This window comes from Cryptomeria japonica, chromosome 9 (genome assembly GCF_030272615.1).
Source record: "Cryptomeria japonica chromosome 9, Sugi_1.0, whole genome shotgun sequence".
Classification (NCBI taxonomy): domain Eukaryota; kingdom Viridiplantae; phylum Streptophyta; class Pinopsida; order Cupressales; family Cupressaceae; genus Cryptomeria; species Cryptomeria japonica.
In genome coordinates, this window is record NC_081413.1 from 15,473,774 (window position 1) to 15,488,487 (window position 14,714).

General features: G+C 30.4%; 1 protein-coding gene across 1 annotated transcript in view; it reads right to left on the reverse strand.

The window, feature by feature from the left end:
* Positions 1-9,424, reverse strand: part of LOC131051148 (MADS-box transcription factor 23) — a 132,106-nt gene extending 122,682 nt beyond the window's left edge. Inside the window, exons 1-2 of the mRNA XM_057985531.2 lie at positions 8,804-9,424; positions 2,851-2,926 (exon numbers count right to left, since the gene is read on the reverse strand). Of these exons, the coding sequence (XP_057841514.2) occupies positions 2,851-2,926; positions 8,804-8,988 (261 nt within the window). The 5' untranslated portion in view covers positions 8,989-9,424. The remainder of the gene's footprint in view (positions 1-2,850; positions 2,927-8,803) is intronic.
* Positions 9,425-14,714: the final 5,290 nt, after the last annotated feature.

Genomic DNA, 14,714 nt, shown 5'->3' on the forward strand with positions numbered 1-14,714 from the left:
AGCTGTCGAAAATCTAAAAGAAAAAATTTTAGAAGACTACTTGCTATTTTATTAACAAAATGAACTTAGATCTACATTTAACCATACAGGAGAGAATAATATAGAACCTAAAAATACCTGAGTTGAGCAATAAAAATATCTCTATGAAATGGCGTCAAGAATAGCTTTATAATAACAATAGCTCAGGTTGAAATCCTTAGCCTAGTTTCTGAAGAAAGATGCTCTAACGTGATTTTATGGATGAAATAGAATCTAGAAGTACTAGAAAATATATAATACAAGAACTAGTATAATCTACCAGAAGCCCAAATTGATGGATTCAAAGCTGGCATAGACATATAAGGCAGTGAGAAAGCAGCAAACGCAGTGATCAGTCTCGACATCGAGAATTTGTGAGTTATAAGATGGGAGTTCAAGATTGTTATTCTTTATAGTTTATAAAATCTGTAAAACATAATAGATTTTTGTGAAATTTTCAGAAGTGAAATCTTCATGTTCTACATTTTCATTGTTGTTAAATCACAAAAAAATCCGACAAAAAATATAGATGTTTTACACATCTGAAAGATTTCTTGAAAAGTCATTTTGTATGAAAATTAGCTTGTACCTTATTGATTTACTATGCTTCCCCTATATGCACCCACATTGCATTATCATCCTTCTAGAGCTATCCTTTTAGATTTAAGAGACATTATCTTTTTTTTCTTGCTAGCATTACATTATCATATTGAAAAGCATTATGCCTTTCTTATTTTAGTTAACATCTACATATGTAATTATGCATCAAAACTTATGTTATCATTAGGGACTTATTACTTGACCTTGACTATAGTTGCATCATTAAATTTATGGTCATACTAGAGGTAATATCATAGCTTCATATTGTAAAACTCTTGGTTTCGGATCCATGTAAAACTCGTTTATCTTTATCAAAACCATCATAGCTTCATATTTGTCTCTAGCTCATGTTCTTATCACACATATTTGACATGTTTTAGTTGATTGTTACGTGCTAAATTCATGACACTAATTTTATGTACATGATTTGCATCTTTATACACTTAGCTTACTTTTAAATTTCATATATTATATTTCTCTCACGTGCAATCACTTACATTCTAGACGTATCTAATTCAAGGCTTTTGTTTCTTCTATCACTAGCATTACATTGTCAAGTTTCCACTTTCTAATATTTTGACCCTAGCTACTCTCTCATTCGCTTTCTCATGATCATAGACAATAATATCAACTTGCAGTTGTTTTTATCTTTATTTTCATGATAAAAGCTAATCATTGCACATATTTTCTTTATTTTATATGTTCTCGTGGATACACATGCCAAGGAAGAAGAATGCATGAATAAATTTAGTTTCATTTATTACATGGTCCTCAATAATATTTTTATCTCTAAGTATTTATTTTCATACATTTTTGTGAGTCCCATATACTTAATACATATATTCATGACAAGACTCACATGTACCTCAAAGTTGGGGTGAAATATAATGGTGAAATTTTCATACCCATGTCATCCTCATTTAGTTTGGGGCTGATTTTTGGGGGATGCCTTGATATGATTGTTAAAAATATGTCACATTACACTTTTATATCACCTTTAGCTCCTTTCTTAATCCTTGTTCACCCTTCATTGACTCCTCCTTATACACATTCCTATATATATGCCCATTACCCCTACCCTATCAACACTTATTATAAAATATTCTCATTATTCATTGGCCCAAATGTCCATACATTACTCCATATATTTTTGTGTGTGCAAATCCAATCAAAAGATATTTGTTAAAAAATTAAATTTATTGACTCAAACTACACTTTTCTAGTAGTAGTTGGGGGTTGAATTTGTCCATGATTGTGCAGTCCTTGCATTTGAAGATATGCATTGAAGAATTCAAAGACATTAATAATTTTGTTGCACTCAAGAAACATTTACTAAAGGAATCTTTATAATTGGAGCATTAAAAAAAATCTAATATATATCAAAATCATTCAAAGACACATATGAATTGTCTTATATTGTGTCTTTGATCATTTCTATTATAGTAACTTGTCATTTTAATTAATATTTATTCAATTTATTTTCAAATACTATTAATCCTTAATGATCAACGCAATATCATTAAATACAATTAGTTAGTGGACATGCACACATATAAATTTGATTTGCAAGTCACGATCTATGCTACACAAAACTAACTAAGACCTCAAAGATTGACCTATAGTGAACTACAATTTTGAAAACATTTTTAGACATTTTGCATATTAGATTCACCTATTTTCTATACTTAACAACTTAGATATATGAAACCTTAAAATTATTTATCACTATTATTTGTATATGTCTTAACCCTTTGCATTTACTTTTCTTATTTAATTAAAATTTGCTTTGAGTTATTTCTTCTTAAGTATTATTATATTTCATAAATTTAAAATAATTTATATCTGAGTATGATATTTATTTAATTAACTCAAATTAGTATTTGATAAAATCATATTTGTTTATATAACTTTAAAATCTAAATTTAGTCCTCTTTAAAGGTGATATCTTTATAAATAATTTTAAATATTTAGTATTATTATTTTATTATTGTATTATATAATAATTGATTTAAATACATTCAAAATATCAATAAAATAATTTTTTATGCATAATATTTTAAATTATTATCATTATTTTTGAAAAATTAATATAATTTTTGAAATTTTAATACTTTTTAAATTATATTGAAAAAAATATAAAATAAATTTTACCTAATTCTACATAATAACAATGAAACCTTGATACTAACACTTTAAATTGAAGAATAAAACATATAGTGGATATAAACATACCTCCTTGTTTCTCTCCACATTTTGTAGTGGGCAATTATCAACACTAGTATATCGTTCAACGACATTGTTTACATCCCTGTGAAAAAATCCAAAATCTAGCTTTAATCTCACATCCATCTCAATTCTAAAATTCAATAAAAAATAAAAGTATTTTATGTCACCTTTAAAAACAAAACCATAAATATAATATGTATTATATATAAGTAATAATTTAGGAGCAAAAAGGTGGTAGGATAAGATTAAACACTTGAAAAAAATTGTTTTAATATAGAAATAAAAAAATTAATTTAATTAATTATAGACAATTATTTTGTTGGGTATTAATAATGATAATAATTATGAACAGTTATTTTGTTGGGTATTAATAATGATCATAATTATTTTAAATACTTATGATTATAGAATGTGTATACACTTTTATTATAATACGTAGATTTTGATAGATTTATTGTAAAATATAAATATTTTTAATAAAAATTTAAATGATACTTTATATCTTACAATATTATTATAAAATTTTAATATATTTTTTATTAATTAAAAAAGTTGTAATACATAATATACTTATTGTTTATATTTTATAATAATGAATCATAAAATATTTATCTTTGTAATAAATATATCAAAATATAATAATTTATTATTATTAAAGTTATGATTTATTTTGTAAAAAAAATCAATTCAATAAATATTTTATAATTTTCATTGTATGGGAGTTAAAGTATGTATAAGCAAATATATAGATATAATTCTTAAATTTATTATTTTATTAATTAAAATTAAAACTTAAAATTAAATGACTTAATTATTTTATTATATATAAATTTATAATAATAAATAATATAGCTAACTCTTTAATTTGAATTCTTAAAAAGAAAATCACATGAAAACATATTTTTAATAAAATCTTGCTACATATGTTCTTACAAATAAATAAAGAAGGAAAAAGTTTTCAGATGTGTAGTATCGCACTTAAAACACTTTGTTAATGAAGCAGCCACCAAGGTTCAAATCCCTATTGGGCCACTGAGCTCGCATGCCTTGTGCATTCACTGGGCCACTATGCTCGCAGGTTTGATCAAGTGAAGTGTGAGGATGAGGTCCCATGTTTGTGGTCTCACTAGTTCATATTTCCAAGTAAAAAGCATTTCACATGGAGTTGGAGGGTTTGTCGTGCCAACATCACTACTCACATTAAAAAATTTACTAGACATAGTTTTCTAAAATAAAGAAATAAATAAGAAAAAAAAAAAAAATTTGGAGTAAGAATTTTCATTTATCTTCCTATATTATTGGAGAGATTCATATTTAATAAGTCTATTTTAAAATGTATATGTTTTTCTCACTCATAAAATTTAATAAAATATTTTGAGGGATGAGAATTATAATCAGTAAAAAAAAATTAAAATTGTCATTTGATTTCAATACTTTTCTTTAAAAATAAGTCTAAATTTAATATTTTTACTTAATTTTCGTAATAATTTCTAAATTAATAGATATGGTTTTTTCATACTTTATGAATATGAGTTAGCACTTGTTTTTAAAATAAATGATGTAATTTTTTTTTTAAATGATTGATTGTTAATTGTGATGATAAATGTTAGATGCAAAAAATTATGCAATTTATTCTAAAATGACACTACCAAAAAATTATGCAATTTATTCTAAAAACACACTACTCATTTCTAAAAATATTTCAAATACATTAGAATTATAAATCAAATGTTTATATTAACACATCTTAATTTAATAGACAATAACAACTCATTCAACATAAATCTATGACATATTTTACATATAACTAACTCCTAACATTTTAAAAAAAACACATTATAACTAGCAATTGCACGTTGGTGTGCAATGGGTATGCCAAAAAGGTGTGGTTCAGGTAAAGTAGGAAAAATATTAGTCTTCTTTTTGCATACTTTCTTGTTGTCTATGAGGTAAATAGGGTAGAGTGATACATAGGGGTAGAGAGAGGTGGAGAGATAATGAGATAGAGATTGAGATAGAGATAAAGGGAGAGATGGAAGAAGAAATATGAAGAGATAGAGATATAGAGTCAAAGAGATATAGATATATAGAGGTGTAGTAAGAAAGAGAGGGACAAAGAGGAATAAAGCTAGATGGAGAAAGAGAGGGAGACATTTTTAGAGATAAAGGAGGGGAGAGGGAGACAGAGGTGGAGATGAAGATAGAGCAAAAGAGAAAAAGGGAGACAAATAGATAAAGAGATAGAAATAGAGATAAAGATAGAGAGGTAGGGAGATAGAGGGGGAGAGGTAGAGATGAATATATAAAGAGATATTGAGGGTGAGGGAGAGGGAGAGGGAGAGGGAGAGGGAGAGAGAGAGAGAGAGATATAGATGGTTTGATAGTTATGCAAGGAGATTTAAAGAGAGAGATAGAGAAATAGGCAAACTAGGAGAAGTAGAGAGAGGGAGAGAGAAAGAGGGAGAGATGGAGATATATGGGAAGAAAAATGGAGATAATGGTAGATATAGAGAGATAGATAAGGGGATAGGGAGGGAACAACAAAGGGAAAGATGGAGAGAGGGAGGGGGGAGAGAGGGGGGAGAGATATCTCATTATATAGAGATGGGGTATGGAGAGGGAGAGTGAGCAATATAGATAAAAGTTGATATAGAGAGATAAAAAGGGATAGGGAGAGAGATAGAGGTATATAGGTAGAGAAAGATATGGATATGAAGATATATATATATATATATATAGAGAGAGAGAGAGAGAGAAGTGATAGGGATATAGATAGAGAGATAAATAGAGATAGAGATATAGAGTATTAGAGATAGGGGGACAAATGGAGTGAGAGGGAGAGGTAGAGAGGGAGTGATATAGATAGAGGGAGATATAGAGATATGGAGAGGGATAGGGAAAAAGATAGAGATAGGGAGATAGAGGTAGAGATATAGATAGAGCGGGAGAGAGAGAGGGGGGGGGACTGATATAGATAGAGAGAGATATAGTGAGATGGGGAGGGATAGGGAGAGAGATAGAGAGAGATAGGGAAATAGAGGAAGAAGAGAGAAATAGAGAGACAATATATAGAGCTAGGAAAAATGGAGTGGATAAGGGAGTTAGAGAGATAGAGATTGGGAGAGAGAAATGAGGAGTGTATGTTTGAGTGAGAGAGATGCAAAGATAGAGAGGGAGATATATATATATATATATATATATATATATATATATATATATATATATATATATATAGAGAGAGAGAGAGAGAGAGAGAGAGAGAGAGAGAGTACAAATATACAAATATAGAAAGAGAGAGAGAGGGAGAGATAAGCATAAAAAGAGGGAGAGAGAGAGAGAGAAGGGGGGGGGGGGGGGGAGAGGTAGGTAGGCAGGGAGAGAGACGGGGAGTTATAGAGAGACACCATTAAGTCTAATATTCACAAATATGATAAATATTGTCTTATTCTTTTTAAATAAATAGTTTTCAGATATTATAAAATAGATACTAATAAATTACATTTTTTAAACTATTATTAATATGTTTTTAGGTTGAATGATTAAAAATATTTTTTAGTGACCAACATTTAGCTATCCCAGTGCTATCCACTTAAACATTTGATCTAGATCCCAAAACTTTGCCAACCAAAAAGTTATCCATTTTGAAAACAACTTTGTCCACCACTAAATATCAAGAATACACAGTGTGATTTCGCCAAAATCAAAAACAACAAAAAAAATCCAACACACAACCCTCACCACCCATACCCTCTTTGGGGTTCCACTTCACCCTTGCATGTGTTGATTGGTAAATGGATGTGTACCAAAGTTATGGTATGACCATGTAACTTGAATCTAGAAGCAACGATTGTTATATGCACTTAGAACATTGGTCCCATTTGTTTGAGATATAATTCTAATATATACTCAGGCCATAGATGAACCATCAATCTTCTTAACTCTCTATGTCCATGGACAAAAATTATATACAGACATTCATATTCATTAGCACGTGTGGATTTCACTGTTCTTGATAAGTATAGACTTCAGATTTTTTTTAATCAATTTCTGAAATCATTATAACCTGTATTTATCTACAGAATACCAAGTTTTATCTAAATCAGCTTATTAACACCAATATGCTCTGAAACTGCAGACCCATGGTGCATATAATTTTTACCAAAGGGAGGATGAAACAAAATTCATTGCCTCCGCTGTCATAGGGAAAAACATGAAATTATATGAGTCCATATTTCCCTCAAATTAAATAGTGCCTATCTTGCACCTATAAATGCTACATTTGGCTAAGTAAACTTGTTATCAAAATTGGCTGGATCAAATTTTTTTAAAGCTCTTATGTTACAGTGTCTGGTGTCAAGCTCAAGAAACTGGACTATTATTGAAGCAAGAATTTAAACAACTGTTGTAGTCGGATATCATAAAGTAGGACTCGCACAAAAACCACATATTGTTTAATCTTTTAGAGAATTGTCAAGTGACATTTTGATTTCTTTTAACTGTTTTTTTTCATTCTGATGATGATTCATTGAGTGTGATCCAAAACATTGATACAAAAAAATTTACATAATCGAATACAGAAATCACTTGTAATCAACATCATAGACTGTGGAAATCTGATAGATCTAACAGTTTTATTTGTTAAAAAATAAACAACCTAAATTTATTTGGTAATTCAAAATAGTTTGGAATAGCGGCGAAAAATTATGATAAAAGGTTTGTCAGAGCATTTGGACGGAACAAAGAACAGAAGCTGCCGACGGTGGAGATTCCGATATATTTCGAAAACATTAAAGTGGCATTAAACATTTTACCGTATTTACACTATTGATTACGTAAGAAATTGTAGTGGGAACGTCCTGTGCATTCAGAAATAAACAAATATAAGCAGAATCGTAGTTGTCCATTCTGGAAATAATTTAGGTACTTGTCTGAACACTGTTTATGCCGATTTTAGAGGTTTATTTATAAAATACGACAGCCTTAATCATACTGCTGTAAGAGCTTTTTAAGGTTATCACTAGGGAAAAAGAGAAAAAAAATATTAAAAAAAATTAAGGTTGTCAGGTTTGTTGGAAAGTTTTGGACTAGATTTTTAAGTGAAAATCTTTAATCCATTATAATGGAATATTAGTATTCAAAAGTTTCTTTTTGAAATTGATTGTTATGTTTCTGAAGGAACCGATTTTTTTTTTTTTAATTTTTTTAATGATAGATTGTTGCATATAATCTTAAATATCAATTCATATAGTTTATTTCAATTTCAATTCTTGTAATATTATATGAATTATAGAAATTTTATACCAAATGTATCTCATATTCTTTTAGTAAATATGCTGCCTATAAACAAGGGAACACATTTTAGAACATAACTTTTAGTTTTATCATCCTTATATCTAAACAGATAAATTTTATAGGACAATAGGTTTTAAAAAGATTTCTTCTTTGAATCAACATTTCAGACCACTCTCCTCTTTCTAGCAACGGATCGCTGAATATGATCTGAAATATCATAACAGTTAATCTAAAAACAATCTTTTAAATCTTACATAGACTGCAATAAATCATCACTTGCTTCTACTATAACTTTTATTTTCTCTGTCATAAACCTAAACTGCAAACAAACTATTAAACTTGAGGACTTATGTTTTAGCTTCTAGCAGCTGGTTTTCAGTGGCTTGTGTTGTGATTTGGGTAGTTTTTTATTAAATGTGTGGAAGCTTCTGATTTAAACTGTGTATATTTTTTTTTTGTCGTTTCTGATCACATTCATGATGATCTGAAACATCAAACAAAAATATACATTCAAGTGATCCATCATTAGATCATCGTGAGTATAATCAGAAACGTCAAACAAAAAATATACACCATCTAAACAAAACAAACATTTACTTCATGAACTGTAGAAAACTCATATCAACTTTTCATAAAATCTGAAGATTCATGGTAGGCATTGACTAACCCGGGGGTTTGTGGATAGTGATAAAGCTTCCTGGTGTCTGAGAAAACAATGGCAGCCACCTCTGCATCACACAAAACAGAGAGCTCCTTGCACTTCTTAAACAGCCCAGCTTTGCGCTTGGATAATGTGACTTGCCTGTTTGTCACGTTCTCTATTCTCTTCATCTCTATCTTTACTCGCCCCATGTTCCCCACACACACACTTCTCCCACAGACAAAATGTCAGGAAACCTAAGAAAAAAGCTCTGAATCTCTTCCCAAAATAGCCACAGATCTGCACCTAAATCACTCAAATCTATACTGAAAACCCACACTAAACACTTCAATTAGGTATACTCTTCTCTGATTTCCTCTGAATATGAACCAACCTACCACCCACCGAATCTTAGGATTCCCACATCGAGGAAATGTGGAAAACTCAAAGGGTAAAGCGGAAAACTCAAAGGGTAAAGCTAAAAGAAATGGGGTCCGTCAACAAGTAAAACCATTTGAAATCTCTCTGTTGGCGTTGCAGAAAAATGCAGGAGGTGGGACTCCCTCTAAAGGTAAGGAAGGACTTCAACCTTGCTAATTGTACAATTATATACAATCTTTTCATCAAAAACTTATCGTAAGGGCATTGAATGATCTGAAAGCTGCAAGTAATATGATTTTTTATTGGACCCACAAGATTTTTTTTCGTTCCAGATGGAGGGTAGCAGATTTTTAATGAATGAGGAGGACATTCACATTCCATTCTATTGGTTTTGCTCTGTTGGTGCTTGGGTGAAATCATGTCCACTATCTACACGTCAATTCTGTTATTGGATGATAAAAAGTTGTGTGTACTCCCCTCTTTCGTAGCCAAGCACATTTTTCCAGTGCAACTCTCAAGATAATATTCAGCAAGTACAAAATATATATTACAGAATTTAAGTTTGAAAACATAGATCATTACATACGTTCCAATAAAAATAGCATACCGTTCTACTGATGTAAGTGTTTGTTAGGTGTATACACACAGAATGCTCGTGTATATGATATTATGGATGCCGTGCTTCTGAGATATTTTAGCACTTGGCTGGTGTGTTGTCATATTCTCTTTCTTATAAGATGAAGACGACACAAAAAAAAAAACATTATCTTTTGTTTGTTTGTTTTTGTTTTTTTTGGTTAACAATAGATTTTTAGAACATTAAACTACATTTTCATTTTCATTAGGTGTAATGGTTACACTTATAGCAAGATATAGGTTGAATAATAAATTGAAGGGTACAAAATCAGAGAATGTAAAAAACTATATTTATTAGTGATAATTATTTGTAATGTAGGGGAAGAGCAACAGTTATCATTCATGTTCCAATAATCGTTCACTAATTGGACACTCAACCCCCCAATTACAAACTTTAAAAAACCAAAAAACAAATAACTAAAACTCTATTAATAAATTTGACATTTACCAACAACCGCTCATTTTTTTGCATTTTTGGACCATAATTAGCCCATTTGTGCACCCTTATTGGTACCTATAGCACACAACTACTGGGACATTTATGCATAAGTATTGGCATTTTTTAGTGCACAATTATTGGAGCATCTTAAAGCAAGTTTCAGGGAACACTTTGAAATGTGTACTTTCTAACCCTTACACGTATAAAGGATACCACAGTGTGCATTACTACTATCCACAAAAAATCATCAAAATCTGATGTACCGTTAATAAGTGTGCTTCTAGGTAGTAATGATGCATGTTGTGGGATCATTTATTATAAATCTCATTAAACTATATCTCTTACCCTCAAACCTCATTGAGATATTGGTTGTCGCATGTGTAGACAACCAAAAAAAATCGTCAAAATCTGATGTATAGTTTAGAATTTGTGGGTGCAAGATGTTAGTTATAACGTCTATCAATACGCTTCCCCTAAACAAAGTCATTTTAAATTGTGAAAATATAAATACAAATGAATGCAAATTAATTTGAAACTATGAAATCTCTAAAACACCCTTGGAATACCTTGCCCACATAAACATTAAATTTGCAACAAAACTACAAAGTGAGTTTCATTTTTACTTTTTATTTATTTATGTAACTCTCAAATTTTATTTGATTGATCCACTTCTCTAAATCACATACTTTGTTTTTTCATGAGTATTCTAAAGTATTTTTCCCTCTTGAAATACATGTCACAAATCTTTCCTTGAATAAGTTAAATGTATAACAGTGAGCTAACCAAAGGGATTCCTATATGGGTTATAATCGTTGTGGTCTTTCCTTGAATAAGTTAAATGTATAACAGTTAGCTAACCAAAGCGATTTCTATATGGTTTATAATAAGTTGTGGATTGTTTGTGCATGAATGATGGACAAATTAATTGTTTGGCATTTACTAATGACATTTATTACAACCTTCTAAACAACCAAACTAAAGTAAAAAAAAATCCCACAAACTTATTGCTAAAGAAGATTCAAATATAATAATTTTTCAATGTGATTATATTGTTTAAATATAATTAGAGTTAGACTTCAATTTACACTTATTATTAATATGAAGGTAAAAGATATGGTTTAATGAGATTTATAATAAGAATTAAATTATTTTTAATATTATAGATATAACTCTAATCTTTTAAATAATCAATATATTAATAAATTATATTAATAATTTTTTAAATTAAAAATGAAAGTTTATGATTTCGTAATTAATAAATATCCAATCAATACATATCTTATATTTAATTATTATTATATATAATATTTTATATATGTATTATATTCAATTTTAATTTTAAATATTATAAGCATAACCTTAAGTTTATAATTAAAAAAAATTATTAATCAAATCATGTTAAATATTAATACTAATTAATTTAAATATAGACGCCTCAAGACTAATATCTCTTGGCATATTTTAAATAGATGTATTTAAGATATCTATGTTAGTAGCATCTACAACTCAACATGTAAAGTATTAAATTGTTAGTTTTTTTAATTTAAATAAAGCATTATTATGCTCTGCAAATTATGATACCTTTCATATCCATTCAAACGTATAGTAGAAATTCACAATGAATGAGATATTTCAACTTTTGAACCAAATATTTAATCTCGATGCTAATAGAAGAGTTCACTTCAATAATGTATACATTACATAAAAATATTATGTTTCCAAATATTTGAGTCTTTCTTCCTCTAGTTTCTTTTTGGCGAGTTGCTTTCATTTCTTCATTTTTTCATAATGATCATATGAAAATGGTGTTGAGATCCTAATTTCATCCAAGGCCTAAACACGTGATATAGAAACAAATGTTAAGCACACCCTTTCTCTTGGTCCTTTATCAATTGTTGCCTTGGAAAGAGTCGATCCTTGTGATTTGTGGATTGTTATTGCCCAAGCCAATCATAGGGGCAATTGATGTGTGCGGCCCATTTTTATTGGTGAAATTGGAAATAAATTTGGAGATGCATCATTGAAAAGAATTCAATAGTAATTATCAAACTCAACCATAGCATGTGCTATCAGTATTTCCTCTATTTTTGTTAAACTTGCAAGTTCTAAAGGTTGTAGACCAGGATCCATGTTGTTTAATAGAGAAAATCAATGTTTATTCTTCTCTTGTTGATATTGATTACAAATAGGGTCTTCCAATACCCAAACAACCTTCATTGCAGGATAAGTTTCTTGACAAATGTAGCACATACTTGGTGTAGCAGGTTTATCTAGTCTATGAAGAAATATCATTTGTAAAGTCTTAAAATCAATTTCAATTTATTTCAATTATTATTAATTCTTCTTTGATCCCTTCTATTTTGTGTTCTTTGCAATTGTCTTTGTCTTATTAGTTGATATGTCAACTCCTCTTGTGAACTATTATTTTCTATATGATTTTGAGAATCGACATCATTACTATTGGCAATTTGGAGGAATTGATTATGTGTTGTATTGATGTTTGTCATTGATGTCAACACTAGCTTGTTTGGTTGTCTACCGGGTTCTGGTAGACTGATTGGATTGTGATGTTGATCTGGAGACTATCTCTGATATTCTCCGGTATGTTTAGTTTGGTGGAATTAGTTTGGTTTGGTCATTCATGTGTGTTTCACATTCAGTTGGTTCAGGATTTGGTGATCTGGAAGCTATCATATGTTCTAGTAAGCCTTTTGGTTACTGGTAAGGGTTTACTGGCAAAGATTTGTTGAAGATCTTTTGATGGATTTGATAAGTGGTGTTGGTGCGGTTTCTAGAAGGTTCTCAGGATGCTGATGGTTATCACGTTCATGTTCCAGTTGATTGGTGGTGTTGCATTTGGCTTATGGTGACCTATTTTAGGTCTGGTGTTATTATGTTAGGTTATGGATTGGTTTATGTAATGTGTTGGTGGATGTTCTTGATGCGTTAACGGTTGGATTTATTGTTTGCTTAATGTTGTTTCGGTCTTAGGCCGACTTGGGTTATCATTGGTTTGCGGGTTTATGTAATGGATTTATTGTATTATCTTTTAGGTGGCCTACCTAATTGTTTAGGTCCCAGGTTGGTATAAATATGATGTAAGATCTCTTTTGTAGATTATGGTCGTGGGTAATGGGATTATCTGTGTGTGAATAAAGTTGTAATCATATGCAAAGGTTTTGGTCGATCATAGGTGATCGAATTGGTTTTGTGTAAGAGGTTTAAGACCTCTAGTATTGAGCTTAACTGGAACTATACTCGAGCATAAAAGATGCTATTCTTGCAGTTCACTCTTCTTTTTGGATTGTAGTCTGAAGATTTCTTATAGTCAGTGAGGCTCCTTTTGTGATGAGCAGTGTGCTCTAGGCTATTGGCCTTCCTACATGTGTAGGCCCCTTATACGTAATATTTATTCATCTGATCAGTGGATATAGATATTGTGGGTCTCCAATCCCGTTGTGGTTTTTTCTCCTTGAGGTTTTCCACTTGTAAATCTATGTGTTATGGTGTTCATCTTTGTGGTTGCATTATTACTTGTTTTTATTTTCTTTTATGCATACCGGTTGCTAAGTTGTGCTAATAAGGTTAAAATTAATCATTCTGGGAGAACACTGATTCACCCCCCCCTCTTAATGTTCTTGGATTCCAGCAATTGGTATCAGAGCCTAGTGCCTCGGAATAAGTCTAACAGCTTGAGGAAGATCATGTATACGGAATCTATGGAGATGAGTTTGAGGAAGGAACTTCAAGTTGCATTTGAAGACTATGATGCTAAAAGATTGAAGAATATGAAGTTGAAAGATGAGCTGAGATCTGCAAAGGAATCCATCTTTACTCTGCAAGAGAGGTTGTCATTTGCACCAGTCAAAAGGAAAGAACTTTGTGAGCAATTACAAAATCAGGATGATGAAGAAAAGAATGCTCTTAAGGAACTATGTCAGAAGTTGAGTCAAGAAAATGGTGTCATGAATAATGAAATGCAAGCGCTAACAATGAGGTTGTCTAAGGAGATTGAAGACCGGAAGAAGAATGAAGAAAATCTTGCCAAATACTTGAAAGATAGATCTGAATAATGCATTAGGTTGGAGCATGAGAATGATATATTGAGAACTGAATTGGTACAATCTCATAATAATGAGAAAGAGTTGGAAAGAATGATGGCATTCCTAAGAGGTGATATGGATTCTGCTAATGAGTACAAAGACAAGTTCAAAGTAAGTTATGTAAAGCCTGACGAATTATTGAAGAATCAAAGGTTCAATGGAGACACAAGATGTCTTAGATTTGAGCATGGAGAAATCTCCAGTACTGCGAATCAGGATGATACATCCAGTTAGAATAACAATCAGGAGAACCCACCAGTCAATCGGAATCAGAGGTCATCGGTAAGACAACCCAATGCACATAAATTTAATGGTAAATGCTTTGTTTGCAATAAGTTTGGTCATATGGCAAGTAAATGTAGAAATAGAGTCAATCAGA